This window comes from Lineus longissimus, chromosome 15, assembly GCF_910592395.1.
Source record: "Lineus longissimus chromosome 15, tnLinLong1.2, whole genome shotgun sequence".
NCBI classification, from domain to species: Eukaryota; Metazoa; Nemertea; class Pilidiophora; order Heteronemertea; family Lineidae; genus Lineus; species Lineus longissimus.
In genome coordinates this window covers 1,519,127-1,541,603 of record NC_088322.1, presented here as the reverse complement: position 1 = coordinate 1,541,603, position 22,477 = coordinate 1,519,127, and the positions used below count along the sequence as shown (strand labels likewise).

At 42.1% G+C, this 22,477-nt stretch overlaps 1 protein-coding gene across 1 annotated transcript; it reads left to right on the top strand.

Moving 5' to 3' along the window:
• Window positions 1-5,149: 5,149 nt before the first annotated feature.
• On the top strand, window positions 5,150-11,532 carry LOC135499955 (uncharacterized). The gene is made up of 3 exons (XM_064791025.1): window positions 5,150-5,194; window positions 5,624-5,713; window positions 8,930-11,532. Exon 3 carries the CDS (start codon window positions 8,971-8,973, stop codon window positions 11,530-11,532), a length of 2,562 nt encoding a protein of 853 aa, XP_064647095.1. The 5' UTR covers window positions 5,150-5,194; window positions 5,624-5,713; window positions 8,930-8,970.
• Window positions 11,533-22,477: the final 10,945 nt, after the last annotated feature.

The following is a 22,477-nucleotide window of genomic DNA, read 5'->3' as shown; positions in this document are numbered from 1 at the left end:
AGATAAAAATATTTTGAACTGTGATTTGTCATGGATGGGACAGTTGCTGCCAGTGCTAAACACATGTAACACTTTGTCAGGCACAATTGATATGCTTTTACAATAGCATATTTATACTTGATAGCCAGTAAATCACAGATGGCAAGCACAAAACGAACACTGTCTGACACTTAATCAGCGAAACACTATTCTCAGGTTTGCGCAAGTGTTCTCATGTGAGCCTTTTAATACCATGACAGAGGATCCATCGTTAGACATGGGTGGCACGTTTCAAAAGTCACTGAACTGAAACTTGGTACAAATGTGCCCCTGAATGACCCCTACTCGGAGACCGTACTGCGGCCTTATATGCTTCATAGTTTGGCCACCTGGGAGCCATCAAATGTCAAAAGTGAAAATGTGCGATATCTCCCTTGATACTTGTTCGAATATTTTGAAAAAATATATGGTACGGTAGTAGGTACTTCTAGCAAGGGTACATCACATATCTTTTGGGTTTTTATTTGACCTACTTTTCAAGGTCACTGAGGTCAAAGTCTTCTGAAACAGCAACCTCGTTGGACAAAGAGTGTATGTTTTGTGACCACTACCTGACTGTCGCTTCACACCTCAAACTTGGTACCAGTACAAATACAGCAGTTATTGTCCATTGGTGATTCTCTCCTCTTCATGCCATTGTTGGTGTAGGACCATTTCATTTATGTAAGATAGGGGGTGATGTATGAATACCTATTGTCTCAACTGCTTCAGCTGAGCTCCAGACCTTTGTGGCCCTAGTGTTTTAACCACCCATTACCGATAATATCGGCGATATATGCCCCACATTTTGGAAACGCCCAACAAGGAAGGTTTCATTCATTGAAAGATTACCATAAATGCTTTGACCATTTCACTGTTTTGTTATTTAGAGTTTATAATATTTTCAGTTGAAAAACAACCATTGGAAGCCTCTGCTGGCATCTCTGCAGATGATCTTGACATTAATGGCCCTGATGAGGAGCTGGAAGACACACATGGTGAGTTAGTTTTTGAGTGCTATATTAAGCAGTCAGAGTGGCAAACAGCAGATCCTCTCTATTTAAAAAAGGACACCTCTGCAACTGAGAAATGCTGTCCTTGATAGGGAGGTGTCCTGATTACAGAAGTCAAGTTGTATATAAATGATTCCATTTGGGACCATCACTACTGCCCCTAGTTGTACACAGGACTGACTGTCCTGCTAAGAAAGGTGTCTGCAAAGGGAAGTTCCAATAATTACACCTATTGTCTCAACTGCTTCAGCTGAGCTCCAGACCTTTGTGGCCCTTGTGTTTTAAACCACCCATTACCGATATATGCCCCACATTTTGGAAATGCCCCACAAGGAAGGTTTCATTCATTGAAAAATTACCATAAATGCTTTGACCATTTCACTGTTTTGTTATTTAGAGTTTATAATATTTTCAGTTGAAAAGCAACCATTGGAAGCCTCTGCTGGCATCTCTGCAGATGATCTGGACATTAATGGCCCTGATGAGGAGCTGGAAGACACACATGGTGAGTTAGTTTTTGAGTGCTATATCAAGCAGTCAGAGTGGCAAACACCAGATCCTCTTTATTTAAAAAAGGACACCTCTGCAACTCAGAAATGCTGTCCTTAGGGAGGTGTCCTGATTACAGAGGTCAAGTTGTATAGAAATGATTCAATTTGGGACCATCACTACTGCCCCTAGTTGTACACAGGACTGACTGTCCTGCTAAGAAAGGTGTCTGCAAAGGGAAGTTCCAATAATTACACCTATTGTCTCAACTGCTTCAGCTAAGCTCCAGACCTTTGTGGCCCTTGTGTTTTTAACCACCCATTACCGATATATGCCCCACATTTTGGAAATGCCCCACAAGGAAGGTTTCATTCATTGAAAGATTACCATAAATGCTTTGACCATTTCATTGATTTGTTATTTAGAGTTTATAATATTTTCAGTTGAAAAGCAACCATTGGAAGCCTCTGCTGGCATCTCTGTAGATGATCGGGACATTGATGGCCCTGATGAGGAGCTGGAAGACACACATGGTGAGTTAGTTTTTGAGTGCTATATTAAGCAGTCAGAGTGGCAAACAGCAGATCCTCTCTATTTAAAAAAGGACACCTCTGCAACTGAGAAATGCTGTCCTTAATAGGGAGATGTCCTGATTACAGAGGTCAAGTTGTATAGAAATGATTCAATTTGGGACCATCACTACTGCCCCTAGTTGTACACAGGACTGACTGTCCTGCTAAGAAAGGTGTCTGAAAAGGGAAGTTCCAATAATTACACCTATTGTCTCAACTGCTTCAGCTGAGCTCCAGACCTTTGTGACCCTTGTGTTTTAACCACCCATTACCGATAATATGGGCGATATATGCCCCACATTTTGGAAACGCCCAACAAGGAAGGTTTCATTCATTGAAAGATTACCATAAATGCTTTGACCATTTCACTGTTTTGTTATTTAGAGTTTATAATATTTTCAGTTGAAAAGCAACCATTGGAAGCCTCTGCTGGCATCTCTGTAGATGATCTGGACATTGATGGCCCTGATGAGGAGCTGGAAGACACACATGGTGAGTTAGTTTTTGAGTGCTATATTAAGCAGTCAGAGTGGCAAACAGCAGATCCTCTCTATTTAAAAAAGGACACCTCTGCAACTGAGAAATGCTGTCCTTGATAGGGAGGCGTCCTGATTACAGAAGTCAAGTTGTATATAAATGATTCCATTTGGGATCATCACTACTGCCCCTAGTTGTACACAGGACTGACTGTCCTGCTAAGAAAGGTGTCTGCAAAGGGAAGTTCCAATAATTACACCTATTGTCTCAACTGCCTCAGCTGAGCTCCAGACCTTTGTGGCCCTTGTGTTTTAAACCACCCATTACCGATATATGCCCCACATTTTGGAAATGCCCCACAAGGAAGGTTTCATTCATTGAAAGATTACCATAAATGCTTTGACCATTTCATTGATTTGTTATTTAGAGTTTATAATATTTTCAGTTGAAAAGCAACCATTGGAAGCCTCTGCTGGCATCTCTGCAGATGATCTGGACATTAATGGCCCTGATGAGGAGCTGGAAGACACACATGGTGAGTTAGTTTTTGAGTGCTATATCAAGCAGTCAGAGTGGCAAACAGCAGATCCTCTTTATTTAAAAAAGGACACCTCTGCAACTGAGAAATGCTGTCCTTAATAGGGAGATGTCCTGATTACAGAGGTCAAGTTGGATAGAAATGATTCAATTTGGGACCATCACTACTGCCCCTAGTTGTACACAGGACTGACTGTCCTGCTAAGAAAGGTGTCTGAAAAGGGAAGTTCCAATAATTACACCTATTGTCTCAACTTCTTCAGCTGAGCTCCAGACCTTTGTGGCCCTTGTGTTTTAAACCACCCATTACCGATATATGCCCCACATTTTGGAAATGCCCCACAAGGAAGGTTTCATTCATTGAAAAATTACCATAAATGCTTTGACCATTTCACTGTTTTGTTATTTAGAGTTTATAATATTTTCAGTTGAAAAGCAACCATTGGAAGCCTCTGCTGGCATCTCTGCAGATGATCTGGACATTAATGGCCCTGATGAGGAGCTGGAAGACACACATGGTGAGTTAGTTTTTGAGTGCTATATTAAGCAGTCAGAGTGGCAAACAGCAGATCCTCTCTATTTAAAAAAGGACACCTCTGCAACTGAGAAATGCTGTCCTTAATAGGGAGATGTCCTGATTACAGAGGTCAAGTTGTATAGAAATGATTCAATTTGGGACCATCACTACTGCCCCTAGTTGTACACAGGACTGACTGTCCTGCTAAGAAAGGTGTCTGAAAAGGGAAGTTCCAATAATTACACCTATTGTCTCAACTGCTTCAGCTGAGCTCCAGACCTTTGTGACCCTTGTGTTTTAACCACCCATTACCGATAATATGGGCGATATATGCCCCACATTTTGGAAACGCCCAACAAGGAAGGTTTCATTCATTGAAAGATTACCATAAATGCTTTGACCATTTCACTGTTTTGTTATTTAGAGTTTATAATATTTTCAGTTGAAAAGCAACCATTGGAAGCCTCTGCTGGCATCTCTGTAGATGATCTGGACATTGATGGCCCTGATGAGGAGCTGGAAGACACACATGGTGAGTTAGTTTTTGAGTGCTATATTAAGCAGTCAGAGTGGCAAACAGCAGATCCTCTCTATTTAAAAAAGGACACCTCTGCAACTGAGAAATGCTGTCCTTGATAGGGAGGTGTCCTGATTACAGAAGTCAAGTTGTATATAAATGATTCCATTTTGGATCATCACTACTGCCCCTAGTTGTACACAGGACTGACTGTCCTGCTAAGAAAGGTGTCTGCAAAGGGAAGTTCCAATAATTACACCTATTGTCTCAACTGCCTCAGCTGAGCTCCAGACCTTTGTGGCCCTTGTGTTTTAAACCACCCATTACCGATATATGCCCCACATTTTGGAAATGCCCCACAAGGAAGGTTTCATTCATTGAAAGATTACCATAAATGCTTTGACCATTTCATTGATTTGTTATTTAGAGTTTATAATATTTTCAGTTGAAAAGCAACCATTGGAAGCCTCTGCTGGCATCTCTGCAGATGATCTGGACATTAATGGCCCTGATGAGGAGCTGGAAGACACACATGGTGAGTTAGTTTTTGAGTGCTATATCAAGCAGTCAGAGTGGCAAACAGCAGATCCTCTTTATTTAAAAAAGGACACCTCTGCAACTGAGAAATGCTGTCCTTAATAGGGAGATGTCCTGATTACAGAGGTCAAGTTGTATAGAAATGATTCAATTTGGGACCATCACTACTGCCCCTAGTTGTACACAGGACTGACTGTCCTGCTAAGAAAGGTGTCTGAAAAGGGAAGTTCCAATAATTACACCTATTGTCTCAACTGCTTCAGCTGAGCTCCAGACCTTTGTGGCCCTTGTGTTTTAAACCACCCATTACCGATATATGCCCCACATTTGGAAATGCCCCACAAGGAAGGTTTCATTCATTGAAAGATTACCATAAATGCTTTGACCATTTCACTGTTTTGTTATTTAGAGTTTATAATATTTTCAGTTGAAAAGCAACCATTGGAAGCCTCTGCTGGCATCTCTGTAGATGATCTGGACATTGATGGCCCTGATGAGGAGCTGGAAGACACACATGGTGAGTTAGTTTTTGAGTGCTATATTGAGCAGTCAGAGTGGCAAACAGCAGATCCTCTCTATTTAAAAAAGGACACCTCTGCAACTGAGAAATGCTGTCCTTGATAGGGAGGTGTCCTGATTACAGAAGTCAAGTTGTATATAAATGATTCCATTTGGGACCATCACTACTGCCCCTAGTTGTACACAGGACTGACTGTCCTGCTAAGAAAGGTGTCTGCAAAGGGAAGTTCCAATAATTACACCTATTGTCTCAACTGCTTCAGTTGAGCTCCAGACCTTTGTGGCCCTTGTGTTTTTAACCACCCATTACCGATATATGCCCCACATTTGGAAATGCCCCACAAGGAAGGTTTCATTCATTGAAAGATTACCATAAATGCTTTGACCATTTCACTGTTTTGTTATTTAGAGTTTATAATATTTTCAGTTGAAAAGCAACCATTGGAAGCCTCTGCTGGCATCTCTGTAGATGATCTGGACATTGATGGCCCTGATGAGGAGCTGGAAGACACACATGGTGAGTTAGTTTTTGAGTGCTATATTGAGCAGTCAGAGTGGCAAACAGCAGATCCTCTCTATTTGAAAAAGGACACCTCTGCAACTGAGAAATGCTGTCCTTAATAGGGTGGTGTCCTGATTACAGAGGTCAAGTTGTATAGAATTTATTCAATTTGGGACCATCACTACTGCCCCTAGTAGAGAGGGTGTCCTGCTAAAAGAAGTATCTGCAAAGGGAAGAATGGTTATCATAGATCTGTGCCTGTGATCACCTTTTCAATCCAAATGTGGTTTAACCTAATTGCCCTAGCCATGTGCCTACATCAACTCTTGCACTTGCGATGGGTGCTCGCTCATCAGCAAGACTATTAGACATGAAGCAAGCACATCTCTACTCTGCTTTCTTCTCCAACCTTCTAGATTTTTCCATCATGCCATCGGCCAGCACTTAAATGATATATTATATCCATAGGCCTACCAGTATGTATCAGAGAAAAGACAATTGGCCACAAAATTTTGATCTCGCCTCCTGGGCTAGCCCTTTGTTTACTTAGAAGTTAATTGGACATTCCATTAGGTCTACAGGTATTTTTGTTCGAAGTGGCTATGTACACAGCAGTCTGTCGGCATCATCGTCGTCCGTCAACAATGATGGTGGCACGCTTGCTTACCTTTGAGCCTAGGAAGTTGAAACTTGGTGTGTGGATGTCTCATAACAACATGACTTGACATACAAAAAATCATCGCCAATTAATCTTGATTCCAATTTGTGTTGTCATGGTTACATTCTACCTTGAATTTTAGGGGGTGTAGGCCTTGAATACTGTCTCCCACTTAATCATTCCCAGGTGAGCACAATGTCCCCTGGACATTTCATATAACTTCGTGTTACGTGACAACCAGACTAGGGTGTCTTGTAGCACTTAACCTTCTGAAAAACGGTATTGCCTTCTTTCCAGACTATTCCACCCCATGCTGTGTCATCTCCCCTGATGGATACATCTGTTGTTATAACAATTGTGGGTTCTCTCTCAAAGATGTATTCCAATTCGTGTCTAGGGCATTGTTGAGGTTGTCATTTCTATTCATCCACGATCAAGAGCTGGACAGTGGTTTTAATGGGTTGGTTACCCCATTCCATCCATTCATTAGCTCACCTCTTAGCAGAGGTGAGATTATCCCATACCGTGGCGTCCGTCGTCCGTCGTCGTCGTCGTCGTCGTCCGTCGTCCGTTAGCAGGGCACGTTTCGTAACTGTTAGAGCTATTGAGTTGAAACTTGGTACACATGTACCCTTATGTAATGACACCTTGGAGACCAAGTTTCGGTCCGATTCGTTTCATGGTTTCGCCACCAGGGGGCCAAACGTTAAAAGTGAAAATATGCAATATCTCCCTTAATAGTAGTCGGGAAATTTTGAAAAAAATATGGTAGGTACTTCTAGCAAAGGTGCATCATATATCCTCCGGGTTTTTGATTTGACCTCCTTTTCAAGGTCACAGAGGTCAAATGGTGTGTAAATTGGCCGTTAGGATGTAACGATGGCACGTTTCTAAACTGCAATGACTATTGATACCAAATTTGGTACACATTTACCCCTTAGTCAGGTGATCTCAGGGACCGAAGTTTGGTCCAATATGATTCACCACTTGACCACCAGGGGGCAAAATCCAAAAACCTTAAAAATGTGATTATTCCTTAACTTCTTGCCCGATTGCCACCAATTTGATATCATGGGTATATCTAACCACCATACAGTATATGTCACACAGGTTTTTAATTTGACCTTCTTGTCAAGGTCACAGAGGTCAAATGGCGTAAATTCGCCGTCAGGCCGTAACTATGGCACGTTTCTTAACTGCAATGACTATTGATCACAAATTAAGTACACATGTACCCCTTGGTCAGGTGATCTCAGGTACTGAAGTTTGGTGCGATCTGATTTGCCGTTTGGCCTCCAGGGAGGGGGCCAAATCCTAAATTCTTCAAAATGCTATTATTCCTAGTAATGACTTGCCCGATTGGCACCAATTTTATATCATAGGTACATCTAATTCTAACAACCATTCAATGTGTCACCCGGGTCTTCTTTGATTTGACCTACTTTTCAAGGTCACAGAGGTCGAATGTACTGTAAATTGGCCATTTTGGGGAAATTGTAACTGCTTGGACCTACATCAAACCTAACACTACATGACACAATACCATGCTCTTTATCCATCTTTCCTCCACATGAGGTGAGCACAATGGCCCTGGCCATTTCATTCCACTTGATATTGTCTACCAGCAAGATTTCCTCAATTCCCTCGTGCACATAACTCACCTTACATTCGCTGAATGGTTTGCTCATCCTCTCTGTTGCCGTGGCAGGTTCACCGTGGCCTTCAGTCTTTTTTGCCATCAGAATGCTTTTGCACTATTGAGTGATCTGTCTCACCCTAACCAGAGACATTCCTAGTACTAAATCCTAGCCAGTGGTGTAAACCTTTTCAAAGGAGAATAGATAGCATCTGATTTATTTCCGCATGAATCACCAACAATGGAAACTTGGTTGTAGTTTTCACCGCTTTCATGACCATGTGATCATGTGAAAGCAACAGGTACTTCGATTAATTGGTGAACTCGGCCAGGGGCATCCTGTGTCTGTAGACTAGAGGGAGTTAATCATCGAGCAAAATGAGTCCACACACTACCTGCTGTCATTACAAAGATACATGGTCAGTCAGTGTATGACCTGGTTCTGGGACGATGAGTATCTGGCAATCTAGTTTTACATTCAATTTCAAGGGTAGAGATACTGTTTTATGGTTGCTGAACCTTGGCCCCTGACAGAGAGACTTACATTTGGGGCATAGTTCAGGTGTGGGACATATATAAACTGCTAAGGCCCCACAATTATGATCTCCACTTCCATGTATTTACATGTTATGTGCATGTGTTGACCTAAAACTTCCCTGAGAAGGCCCGGATCCGAGGATGCCTGGAAAGTGTACCGGGTGCGGTTAAGCAGAAGGTTAGAGCATTGTGCTTGCAAAAGAGTTAAAAGTGAGCAGAGATTGATAATGAATGGTGGATTTTTGTGCTGGTTAGTTTTGCTGGCAAATATGGCATTATAATGGTTCCCATTTCAGCTAAATGAACTATTTCATTTGCCCATCCTGAGCAATCACTCTCCACCTCATTGGGTAATTTTTCTGCACTTGTCTTTTAATCTGTCTTCTTCACTGTATTGCAGCTAATTGGAATAAAGATAATGAACCTGATGTTGAAACCTCAATGGATTCTGGACATGCCACAGAGAGTGATGGTTCAACAGTTGGTTACGATGAACATGATGATGACGATGATTCTGTAAAGGATCCTGATTATAAGCAGGGACCGAACGATGATTTAACGGACTCGGATGGTGACTCTGAATCTGATACTGTGATCATTGAAAATAGTGCAGATGATGAAGCCATGGACTGCAACGAAGCTGATGATCATCATGGGGAGAAACATAAGGCAAAGAAAAGTGTTCCACGGTACAGAGATGGTAAAAGCGATATAAAGAGACAATGCAGTGACTTGGAAAATAGTGCAGACAGTGTAGACATGGATTTAAATGAAGCTGCGAAAGATCATGTTGGGGAGGCACTTAAGGCCAAGGTGAAAATGCAGTTTGCACACATAACTGTTCCGCAGCACAGCGATAGCAAAAGTGAAAAGAGAAATTATAGTAAAAGTGACTATTGCCTTTATTGCGAGAGGCGATACCAATCAAAGATTTCAGTTCACTATCTTGCAGTTCATTGCAATGAATCGGATGTAAAATCAGCACTCATGGCTCCTGTCAAATCTGTTGAAAGAAAAAATGCCCTCCTTCTTTTGCAGAATAGGGGGAACTTCAAGCACAATGCAAAGTGCATTGAATTGGGTGAGGGAGAATTTGTTGTTTCCAGGCGGCCAAGTGAAAAACGTGACAGAAAAGCACACGATTTTTTGCCATGTGAATACTGCGTGGGCTTCTTTTTGAAGGATTCTCTATGGCTTCATATGAAAAACTGTCCCATCAGACCACGTGGAGAACAACCTGAAACAAACTGTCTCCGAAATGCAAGAATCATGCTTGAACCATTTCTGCGCACATCTTCAACTGACGAAGAAAGTGAAATGATTGATGATCTCATCAATGCCATGAAAGAAACCAAATCTAACCCAGGGATTAGGAAGATATGCTTTGATGATCCCTTGATAAGGGAATTTGCTGCATCTGTTCTGAGTAAAGTGGGTGAAATCGAAGACCAGAGGAGAAAAGATCTCATGAACATTCGCCAAAAGGTGCGATCTCTCGGCAGACTACTGAAAGCCCTTAATGAAGGATTGGGGGCTCTTCGGAAACCATTAACCTACTTTTTAAGTGCTAGACATTTCAAATTAGTTGTGAAAACTGTTAAGCAGCTTGCAGCAGATAGTGGTTCCCCACAGCTTGCGATTGTGCTCGGCCATTACATCAAACAGGCTAATCTTCTTAAGATTAGCTTGGGCATGAGAGAAGACTCGGAGGAAATGCAGCGAGAAGCCAGATGCTTCAAGGAAGAATATGAAGCTCATTGGAATAATCATGTAGCTTCTGTTAGTGTGAGAAAACAGAAGTTGCTCAAGATCAATAAGTCCGAAAATATTCCTTCTACAACGGATTTGGTCAGGCTGAAAGACTGGCTCTCCACAGTTATATGCAAAGCCATGCAGAGGACAAACCAATCTAATGATGATCTGAAATGGCTAAGTCAGCTAGTGTTGACAAGAATTGTCTTGTTTAATAAGCGCAGAGTGAGCGAGGTAGAAGAGTTGAAAGTGAGTGACTTCCTAGGGAGAAAGAGCGAGAAGGATAATGAAGAAATACTAGCATCTCTTGATGTCAGTGAAAGAGTCCTGGCAAAAAGAATGGCACTGATAGAGGTGAGGGGGAAGAGTACCAGGTCACTCCGCAAAGTCTTCATCTTACTTTCTCCAGACATGGTAGAACAGATTGAGTATTTGATAAAAAAGAGGAAGATCATCAGCCCATATGTGTTTTCAAGACCGAGAGAAATTAATTCACCCATAGATGGCTGTGAAGCAATCCGAGTGGTAACGAGCAAATGCCCTATGCTCAGAAATCCAGCGAGTATCCGAACCAGGGGATTAAGGAAATACATGGCCACCACTGCACAAATAATTGACATGTCCGCCAATGAATTGAAGATGGTAGCAGACCACATGGGCCATAATGTCAACATCCACACTGACGTGTACAGATTGCAAAGCTCAGTGCTTGAACGAGCAAAGGTTGCACGTGTTTTGATTGCCATGGAGAATGGTGTCATCAATAAGTTCCAGGGAAAGAAACTTGATGCCATTAACATTGAAGAACTTCCTCCCCCGGTTTCCATAAATGATCAGCTGGAAAGAGGTGACCAGTTAGAGAGCAGGGAACTTACTTGTGATGATGTCGATGGAAGCAGTCCATTTGATGGAGAACCACAACCAAGCTGCTCAGCTACTGGGGTTGCAGATGATCAGAAGTATGGCACTCAAAAGAGAAAGATGGTTTCCACTGACGACGGCATGTTCAAAACTAAGAGAGCAAGATGGTCTGAAGAAGAAAATGGCATATTGTTCAGGTACATGGATAAATACATAAAAGCAAAGAAGAATCCCCCAGGGTCTGAAATAGCAGCTGTTGCTGAAAAACTTGGAGGAACAAGGACTCCAGCTCAGATAAGAACAAAGATGAACAACCTGGTGACGGGAAAACAGAAAGTCGTTTTGCCAAAGTCCACCGAGGCTATGAGAGCAGACAATAACAAAGATTAGATTTGCTAACTGAGCCCCCCCCCCCCCCCCCCCCCCAGGTATATCTAAAGTGTGTTACATCCACATTCAGCTCAATCAAGGAAGTTCCAACGTCTTGTTCTACTATCAAGTTGTGGAGTATTCTTAAAATGAAACCTTTGTTGTGGGGCATATTTCTCTGGTGGGAAATAATGTATTCCATGAAAATTTCTTTTGCAGAACATGTTTACAAATTTCGCCAGGTGTCTGTAAGTTGCTAAAATATTCTTTCACAGGTTTTAGACCCCCACCCCCTCATACTTGGTGCTGCTGCTGTGAATATCTTCTAATGGGTTTTGTTTACATTGAACTTAAAAACATTGAAATCCTGACACAAAGCTGTGTTTCTTACCTAAGTAATTTTGGTATTGGTATCACTTACCTGTCTTTGCCACTAGAAGTGATGTGTTCGTGGCCTAATGTGTGTGGTTACGTCATTAATGATGTGGTGTGTCTCAAACATGGTATGCAAGTCGCATACTCCGGTCTCCTAATACGTCATCAACAAAAAGCCAAATGCTTCCATTATTTTTGAGTAATTATAACAATACTGTAAACCAAGAAATGTGCATAACCTTTAGCATTTTGTCAATTTTTTTTCTATTTAGGATAGTGTTTTGGAGATAGGGTTCAGTTTCATTCCATTTGATCTTACTTTTTGCATAGAACTTTACATGTAATTCACAATTATTGAAACCCAAAACACATAAAAAGGCACACAAATAGTTCTTGGTTTATAATAGGCTTGTTTAATAAGCACAGAGTATGTTGCTGAATTATTTTGTGGATGATGTTTTGTCATTACATTTGTGATAAGCAAGGGTCAATTTTATCCTGATTTGTTGGATTACAACGTGAGGAAGTTAATGAGAGCTTACTTGGCAAGTACTTCTGAATTTCATGTGCACATTTTCAAATCACGTCCATAGCAGGTTATGAAAGCCCTGTCATCTGTTGCTCGCTCCAAAAAGGTTGTGTTCATTTTATCATATTGGAGATTCAATATTCGACTGTGTGCTCTGGTTTCGTCCAGTCTATTACCAATCATTTTGTTGCGCAGCTTCCAATTAAAGTAGCAGTGTCCTGCTGGTCAGTGGAGTAAGACCATCGATTGTCCTGAGAATATTGGGCCAAGTGCCATCTTAAATACAGACAGTGCCACCTCAAAGGCTTGATATTAGGATGATTTAATCCTGTTTGCTTAAGATATGTCAGATATGCAATCTACATGTACGTGATATACATGTAAAAGCTTTAATTTGATAATAAATGCTGTTCATTGATTTCTTGTGTCCAGAGTTTGTCCAGTCCTGTACAATGATAAATATAGCCTCAATGGAAGATAGAAAGCGGTGTTGGAAACAAATAGTGCAGGGGATCCATTCCAGACCATGTGCACTTGTTTGGGATTCGACCCCAAAGCCTGAGAACTCCCACGCATATGTCCTACTGAAAACCTGGCTGGGACATACCTGTGTTAGAGGCAATGTTTATGAAATGCACTGAAGTTTTACTGTCATGTCATGGCCAACAACTTCTAACACATGCCCACTGTTTTACCACCCTAATTCCTGTGAAAGAGAAGAATGATAATTATTGATGAATTACTTTCCTGATTGATAACCAGGACTCTTTGTCCTTCCTGGAGTGATAACCTCTGTATCATTCCTCCCAAGTTTTGTTGATTAGGGAGCCAACTTATTGGGTTTTTATTTTGACTATGGCTATTATTGAGTTGTTTGGTTGCGCCCTTTGAGAGGAAAAACATTGAGTTCTCTCGCAGGACCTTGGGGTGACGTCCACATTCAGGCAAACTTGTTACTGAGTTCAGCTACCTCTGTCCTCAGCCAGATGGCAGCACATTATGGTCAAACAGACTAGAAATAAGTTCATATCCAGACAAATTGTTCGGATGGAAACTGTAGTCCATATATAATTATGGCCTATATGTTGATGTGTTTTGATAGTGGCATGCTATATCATTTTGAGGCATACGTTTATGCAGGCTTGATATATAGATTTATATGGTACCAGTATGATATATAGCCTTAGAGTAACATAGCCAAACAATTTTTACGTTTAATTAGTCTTACTATCTCAGTCAGATGGCAGCACATCACAATCCAACAGTAACCCTAACCATAACCTTGGGTGCAAACATACATGGTACATTATATTATATATCCAAGAGTTTTCAGTGAGGAGGCAATTTTGATACTGGGGTATATATATTTTATCGGTACGCCTTAACTGCAAAAATCTTGAAGAGCGCTGAACAGGCCTATGGATATTCTTCTTTATCGTCGGAAAACGAAATTCAGTCGGGTCTTGGCGTGTAATACAGTTCAAAGTGGCTCAATGTAGAAAGAACCCGAGGGGAGAGTTAGGCCGTCTTTATACTTGTCTTTTGTCACAGATAGCATTTCCTCATGAGGTTCCTGTTCTCAACAAAAAATTCAAAAATTCATAATTCAAATTAAGTTTATTGGACCTATAGATACATTCATATCGGTTGAAAACACAGTGCAGACAGATAAGACAAGAAGACATACAACAGGAGAAAATGGTGCAGAATACAAATACAATATTTTTACAGATTAATCAATAAAAGTGGTAGGTGACACCCAACAATTACAGCGCCTTGAGAAGGTGAGGTTTTCCTATTTTGGAAACAATGAAATATATTTAGAGGTAGGCTTACACAATTCACTGTCTCGAACAGCAGCCAGTGAAATAGTTAGTGTCCAAAACGTGGTATATTTGACACTTGCATAACTCCGAGGCATATACACACTGTGGACGTTACTAGTATATATTCATATATATATATGCCACATAACTGGGTTTTAAAAAATTGCCAGATATTAAGGTCTCATATAAAAACCCCATAAATTGGTACTAGTAAGTATATATACATACATACAAATAGCATTTATATAGCGCAAAATCCAATTAGAAAAATTGCTCAGCTGCGCTTAACAAAAACACTGTTCAAATAGTTTGGTTTTTAATCTTCTTTTGAACTGCCTGACGGTGGAGCTGTTGCGGGTGTTAGTGTCCAGCGAGTTCCATAATTTGCTGGCATAAACTGTAAAGCTTCTGCCACCAAATGTCTCAAGGCGATACCTGGGAGTCACCAACAACTCTTGGTTATCCGATCTCAGGGATCGCCCTGGGACATACGATGGCAGAAAATGAGTTGCTGATGATACCCTCAATGGCCACATTGACATGCTTGGGTCAGTGAAAATATAAAGGACTCGCTGCCAAGAAACTATCCGCCGTTATATCCAGGCAATACTGTGCGATGGAAGAAAAGCTTGTGCGTCGATATTTTGCAAACATGAAAGAGAGTCAGAGCCGAAAACCTCTCTTCTCCAACAAAGCTCCGCTTCGGCCTGTTCTGGCAAAATCAGTGATGGCCCGGATCCAAATGGACCTTGTGAACTTCTTAAACATGCCCGTAGAAATAGACGACATGAAGTACTGTTACGTTCTCTCAGTGCTCGACATCTTCTCAAGATATCTTTGGCTGAGGCCACTTTGCGACAAAGGGTCGCCTAGGGTGGCTGAAAAGATGGAACACGGCTGACCCAAAATAATCCATTGCGATAACGGCGGAGAAAAGATGGAACACGGCTGACCCAAAATAATCCATTGCGATAACGGCGGAGAACTCAAGAAGATGGTTAGCAGACTAGCAGAGAGGTTAAACGTAAAAATCATCACGGGTCGGCCGTATCATCCCCAGACCCAAGGAAAGGTTAGTTTCAAAGCGCTTAAATGTTTAAAAAATGCAAGTTCAGTAGGACAGATTAGAATTTGTTTCAATGAATCTGAGCAAGGATCCCCCCCCCCGGGAAAATGAATTTAACTCAGGGTCTTGGAGACATATGTAGTTCCACTGGTAGGTCCGACTGTCAGTGAATAAATTTATATCCAAATCGTCACTTTACATTTATCGCCTGTTGTTTCTGCAACCCATGAACTCCTCCATGAAATTATAGGTCCCGCAGATATGAAATTCGCGATTGTGAATAAATCTTAACGGACAATAATAATCATGTTCTTTGTTTTCAGGTTGAAAAGGTGCAAAGAACGTGAAACGAGAAACTCGCGTTTGACATTTCACAATTTGTGCAAACGGTCAAGGCTCATTATTGGGTTGAAGGATTGCCATCCTACGCAAGACTGGATAACAACTCCCCGCACGAAGCTTTTAAGAGTAAGTGCACATCTAAAGGTTTTTATGATCCGAGGAGACTACAGTACTTGGAGATATCCAGGAGATCGCCATCAAATTTTGCCCCCTCCTGATCCCCCCCCCCCCCCTCTGAATTAATACCCCAAGGAATTCCTAGTAGGACATGAAAGTTTTCGTCTGTGATTAGAGGGACAGAAAATATTTTGGGGAAGACAAAAGTCAGGTACATGTTCCACAAAGCAATGGAAAATTGCCTGACGACTTTTCATGTGTACCTTTTTTCAGATAAATAGTGTCCTTTTCAGTCGTACTTCGCCCGGGCGCCTTGGTTGCCTGGCAGTAAAGAAAAGAATAAGAAAGACGATGGAACAACAACCGAGGACGAAGCCGAAAATGAGGAGGAGGAGGAAAAATAAATGGGGGTGATTATCCTTTATAGATAATTCCTAGATGCGGGATGCAGTCATTCTTCGTCCAGCGGGTTTATTTTTGCTTGCTCCTTTTTCATGTGACAAATCAGTAAAGAGGTTCTGGTGAAATTTCTGTGTTGAGCTTCCAAGATAGTTGAACACCTGAGCGAGAAATCACGACTTAATGCTCCGAAAAAAACGAAGGTGGTAGGTTCGAATATTCCTCGTCCTCGTGTGATATTTTCTTCGATGGGCAGTGCAACAGTGCAACCCTGGATGATGTTCAAGCTTTCAAAGCAGCTGCCGAAATTAGAGAAGAGGTCAGAAAGACTTCGAAGAAATACGTACAGAAGATGGTTAACAAAAAGCTTGGCAAATCACCTCCAAGTGTATACGCAGTTGGGGATAAAGTGTTGGTGCGGATTCAAGGTACAGAACAGCGGAAAAGTGGAAAGAAGGTGAAGGCACCAAAGGCAGTCGAGGGGGTCGTTACAAAGGCTCGGAAACAAAAGTACTGTCACAGGGTAAAATACATCTTAGATGATGCCGAAAATGAAGGATGGTTTTCGGTGAGCGATATCACGTCTATGACGCGTGAAGAAGAAGCGAAACGCCGACCGAGAACTGCAAAGACAACAGAGGAATATCAATTCGAGGAGTATTTAAAGAATACAGCGTCTTTCTCATCTGTGGAGGCAATGTTGGAATTCATTGAACTCAACCAAGCAATTGAATGCTCAAGATTGGAACACCAGTCAAGAAATAGCATGCAAGAGCGATTCTTCGCAACCATCACCAACCATGGTCTCCAGGTTAGACGAGAAATTGAAGGCGATGGGAACTGCATGTTCGCAGCTCTCGTCGACCAGTTGGAACGTGTCGGCATAAACGATTTTAACCCGAGAACGCTAAGACTAAACATCGTAGAGTTTTTACGACGCAACCCAAGGATGTCAGATGGCACCGAATTATTCTCGTTTGTGAGTGGTGACAACAGTTGGGAGGTGTACCTGAGTCGAATGAGCCGCCAAGGTACATGGGGAGACCACTTATTTCTGCGCGCTGCTTCAGAGATGTTGAAAATGCAAATTGTGGTAATTTCGAGCGTATCTGATCGTCCTGTTACCATCCACCCTTCTGCTGAAACCGCTCAGTGCCCAAGACTCCTACTAGGACACCTCTTTGAACTACATTACACGAGCCTTGAAGAAGCCCAGCATCAGGCAGACAGTCCCAGTATCGGTGCTGCACACTTGGACCCAAATGATGCATTTACAAACGAAAGTGTTCTTGAGAGTACCGAGAATACCTCAGATAATGTGCGTGGTTCCGTAGACTTGCAGTCCCAAACAGTGTCGATGGGAAAACCCCATGAAGGACCCGATGACCCATCAAATACTTTACCTCTGGATGCCGAATGGCCTTTGGATGATGATGAAATAAGACAGGCTGTAAGAGCGGAAAGGGGTGAAAATTTAACGGAATGGGATGCTGTCGCAGAAAATCACTGGCTCTTTGGCATAACGGGTGCGAGCGTGCTGTGGGCCAGAGATGCACAGACGAGAGGAATCACACTAGAAAAGGTCAATGGGCATTACGTTTTGAATGAAGAACTGATGGACGATTTTGACGCATTCCAGGGGAAAATGACAGCAGAGGATTCTCGAATACGCTTCAAAGCCAAGCTTCTTAACATTTGGCTTGCCAAATTTCGACCTTCAACAGCTTTTCCGGAAGACGGTGATTTTTTTTTCTAATGAACTCAACATCAGCTAGAGAATTTGATGAGTGGAAGTGCTCCTATCTGATATAGTTAATAACAACCGTAACATGTGTAGCTTCACTTTACTTTACCGTGAACAAAGGTCTAGTTTTGTTTAGTAAATAGTCAACTAAACATATAATTAAACATGACATGAACCATGATTATACACTTTATGATAATTTTGATGAGAACCTTTAATTTCGTTCAAAGGCTGTCATTCCAGAGATTTTTCTGAGGAAAATATATCGTAGTCAGTAATTGTACTATCTGTATCTATTAGAAAATACATAGTAAGTGATCTTAATGTTTTTATACTAGGTTTTCTTGCTTTTTAATGTATTTGTACGGATTCATTTTACGTCAGTCATAGCACCAAAAGAGGCGAATTTTGCATTTCTGGACACTTTAGGCAATAGCTTTGTTCGAAAAAGACTAATAAGGGTCTAATTTGTTGGCCAACTCCTTGAGACACAAAATGATGTCGTGCCTTTTCCACAAGCTAGCTTGCCAAATTAAGGTGCAATTAGACCTTAATTACTTATTTCTGTCCAAAGTTAGGCCTCTTTTTGTCTAAAAGGTTTAGAAATGCAAAACCTGCCTCATTTGGTAATATTAGTGGTAATGGGTGTCCCCACGACTCGATCATCTGACTAGTCACGGGTAGTTGGACCTAAGATCTTTGGATCTCAATGCCAATTGTCAACTGAGATATCCTTCATCTACGATTGTTTTATCCTTACTAATATCTGTCACAATAACCTATATCTAAAGATGATGAGCAAAGGTCAATAAACATGAATAGGCAGGGATAAGTCCTGATGCAGGGCGGTCAAACAATCTTTGGAGGACACCATGTACTTTTTCTACACTGAAAAAAATCAATATGAAAATCATACAGCCGACGCAGAGGCATGTCAAATGCCTGTGCGGTCATTTTACAACCCGCATTCATTAAACACCAAAATACCAATGGCTACAATCCAATTGTTGCTCTTTTTGTGCCCAATATCTTCAGGATGTTCAGGAAGTCAGCTGAATGGACCATGGGAGATCTTTGCGTCCTTGCGGAAAAAAAGACGAACGATCATCCTGCCTTACTTAGGCGTTTTTAAATCATTCAGACTGATTGCAAACTCTCGTATAGTTGGCATATTAGAGTTGGAACAAACCGTTCACCGGGTAGAGACATCTTGCGGCTGAGTACTTATCTATCTCCATTGGAGTTGGCATATTAAAGTTGGAATCATGTCCATCAGAGTTGGCACTATTATAGAGTTGGAGCGTAACAGGCAGCCGCAGGCTACAATGTACATTACACTGTGCACTGTGAAATTATTCGCTCGTTGAGGAAGGGCCCGAGCGAATTATCGAGCAAATAATTTCAATCGTTTGAAGTGCAAGACCGCTCTTTTAACGAGCGAATGGAAACTTTGATCACTCTTTCAAAGAGCGGATGGAAACTTTTATCACTCGGGACCATTCCTAAAAGAGCGAATGCTTTCACTCTTTCAACGAGCGTTTTCGCTCGGTTTTAGCTGTTTAAAAGAGCAAATAGTTTCACTCTTTCATAAGAGCGAATTTCGCTCTGTGAAGAGCGATCACTAATATAGCTCTTTCAAAGAGCGAGAATTCGCTCTTAAAGAGCGAGAATTCACTCGTTTGTTTTTAGAGAGTACGATAACTTATTCTCGTCGTTCAACCAACTCTATTTGTTTACTTTTTTCCAGGTTTTTGTCTTACGTGCAGTCTCGTATGCGGTCTCATCTTTGGAGGGCTAATTGGATACGACAGTACATGTTACACGTGTGGATAAGACTTCTTCTTTTGTCTCTTTAGGCCCTAAGTGCAGCCTCATTAGTAGAAGACGACACTGCCGGTGTAGAAGTAGAAATTGCCCTCCTGGAAAAGTGCCCGGTCCTATTGTATTCTGCTATAGGCCCTATTGTTCTAATAGAGGCCATGACTGACAATGTAGTTCAGAGATTGAAGCGCACCATAGAATCCTTTTCCCCGGACATTCTATCCTAGGACATTTTAAACTTCTACACCGGTTTTAGGGCCTAGCTCAGAGAAGAAGTTTTACTCTGCAGTTTTGGAAGGCTAGGGCCACCTGCCAGCCAGTAGCACGATTGCCCTGCATAATCACCCAACCGTTGGTTTGACGCTCTGCCGTCGACGCGTCCCCTTCGACAAGGATTGGTGGGCGGGCGGCGATTTTGGCGGGGCGGCCACCCGTGGGCGGCCATTCTCCATAATGCCTCGCGTACGTCGTCTGCTATATCCTCCCCACGAGAAGAGGGCAGGCCCGATGATAACCTGAAGTCAGTGAAGATGGCAGCCCTAAAATGTTCCCTTCAAAAGCCTAAAAGGCCGCACCCCTAACTGCCCCTCCACCAGCCGACCACCCACCCACGCGCGCACAAGGACGCCTAAATAAGGGCTATGTAAATGTATACTATGATGTTCACAGCCGGTGTAAAAGTAGAAAATGTCCCCTGGAAAAAGTGTCCGGCCCTATTGTATTCTTCTAGCTCACTTTATGGTTCTATGAGGACTTTACTATCTATGTTAGGCACGCTCTCCTTTGATAAGAAAGGTCGATGGGCACAATATTTGTCGTCGTTGACTCATGCGTACAATTGTACAAAACATGATTCGACGGGGTTCAGTCCACATTTTTTTTATGTTTGGTCGTGAGCCACGACTACCTGTAGATGTTGCATTCGGTTTGGGTGAGACCAATACTGAAGAAACATATGGCTCATTTGTTAAATCGCTTAAAGAACGCTTAGACTATGCGTTCGAGGCTGCCTTGAAAAATCAAGGTTCAGCCTCGAACAAAAACAAGCGTCAATATGACTTGAAGGCAAAGGCGGCTTTGCTGGAAGTTGGAGATGTTGTTCTGGTCCGCAATGTGCATTTGCGCGGCCGTCAGAAGCTGGCTGACAAGTGGTCCTCGGATATATATACGGTTCCAGGTCAACCAAATCTAGATGTCCCCGTATTTACCGTGCAGCCAACCGGAGGTGGTGCTGTACGTGTGCTCCACCGGAACCTGTTGTTGCCGGTGGGTGAGATCAGAGATGGGCCAACACCTACATGTAAGCCAAAACCAATTCCAAAGCCCCGCCTTCCAAGGAGGCGAAACGTGCCTTCAGTTGATGTACCAGAGATTGATGAAGAGGACGCGGACCTGGTTGTGTTAGAGATAATACCTCCGGTGGAAGAAAATTCCTCTGCGCCAGTTGTTTATTCAGACAGAGTAAGTTCCCCTGGTCAGCCTTTGGCTGAGCCTGGAGGAGATAGTGTGTTGGGGTCTGAAGTTGAAGCAACGGCGGCAAGTACGATGTCAGTTCCTGCACCAGCTGTAGAACTTGGCAATGGGAATAGTGAACACAACTCTTCTGCTCATCCTTCATCCTTGTCTTCTTTTTCTACTGCAGAACCTAGCTTACCATCCTCATCTACGTCGTCCGCAACTGCATCCAGTGGTACTAATCTGGAGCCGTCTGTGGTACCGGTAGCCGAGGTGCCTTCAGAAGAAAGTGCCTTTGTTTCGTCTTCTGATGACTCTGTGCCTCCGGATGACTCCATTCCTGTAAGGCCGGTGAGGGAGAGGCGGCAACCAGCCTATTTGAGAGATTATGTGTTGTAATCCCAACAACCCGGAGCAGTACCTCCAACCCCTGTAGAACCATGGCGATCGAAAATTGATTATTTTATGACTCTGATTGATAAACCGCAAGTTGCGAGCAATCCCATTGTAATGGACAAGTTACTGTCATTGATGAACGAATAAATGGTTGTTATGCTCAGCATAATGTGTCATCTCATTTTATGTGTCATAGACTCATTTTATATATATTTACTGGATATTAGTTCGGTCTGACGATGAGCCGATGGATATGTCTCTAGTTGTTATTATCTCATTATTTGTTGCAGCAGTTGTGTAGGTATATGGTGGCGTCGTGATGGTGTCAACAAGTTCTGAGAAAGAGTTTGGGTTACAATCTGCTTGCATTCCAGTATTTTATTCCGTTATATAGCTCGTCTACCTCCATGTTTCGAGGAAGTCGGCTATAACGGGTCGAGCTATATTCATGATTGTAGTTGTTTAGGGAATATTTAGGCCTGGAAAGTTGAAAGTATCTATCAACAAGGTATGTTCTTTTCAGGATAAGTCTTTTGTTACAGCTGCCGGGAGGAAGAAAGAGAGGAAGTACGTCCTGCTGTGATTCTCCTTTACTCTATATTTTATGTCATGTATATACATAATCTATATCGTATCAATAATATTACGCTGGACTTTGGTTGAAATTCCGATAGTAATGGAATACAAATTGGTCCTTGCACAAGGTGCCAATATAGTCCGTAAATGTTCGTGTAAATAGACGTTTGACGTTTGTTGTTTGTTCAAGAAGGGATTGACAATTTCCGCAGGATGCGTAGTTCTGTGACGTTATATGTGTTTCATTTCCTCAGCAGCTCTGTATTGAAGTATCAATCGTTTATAGGTTTGGGTTGTTTGGTTGCAATCAGCAGTCTGAT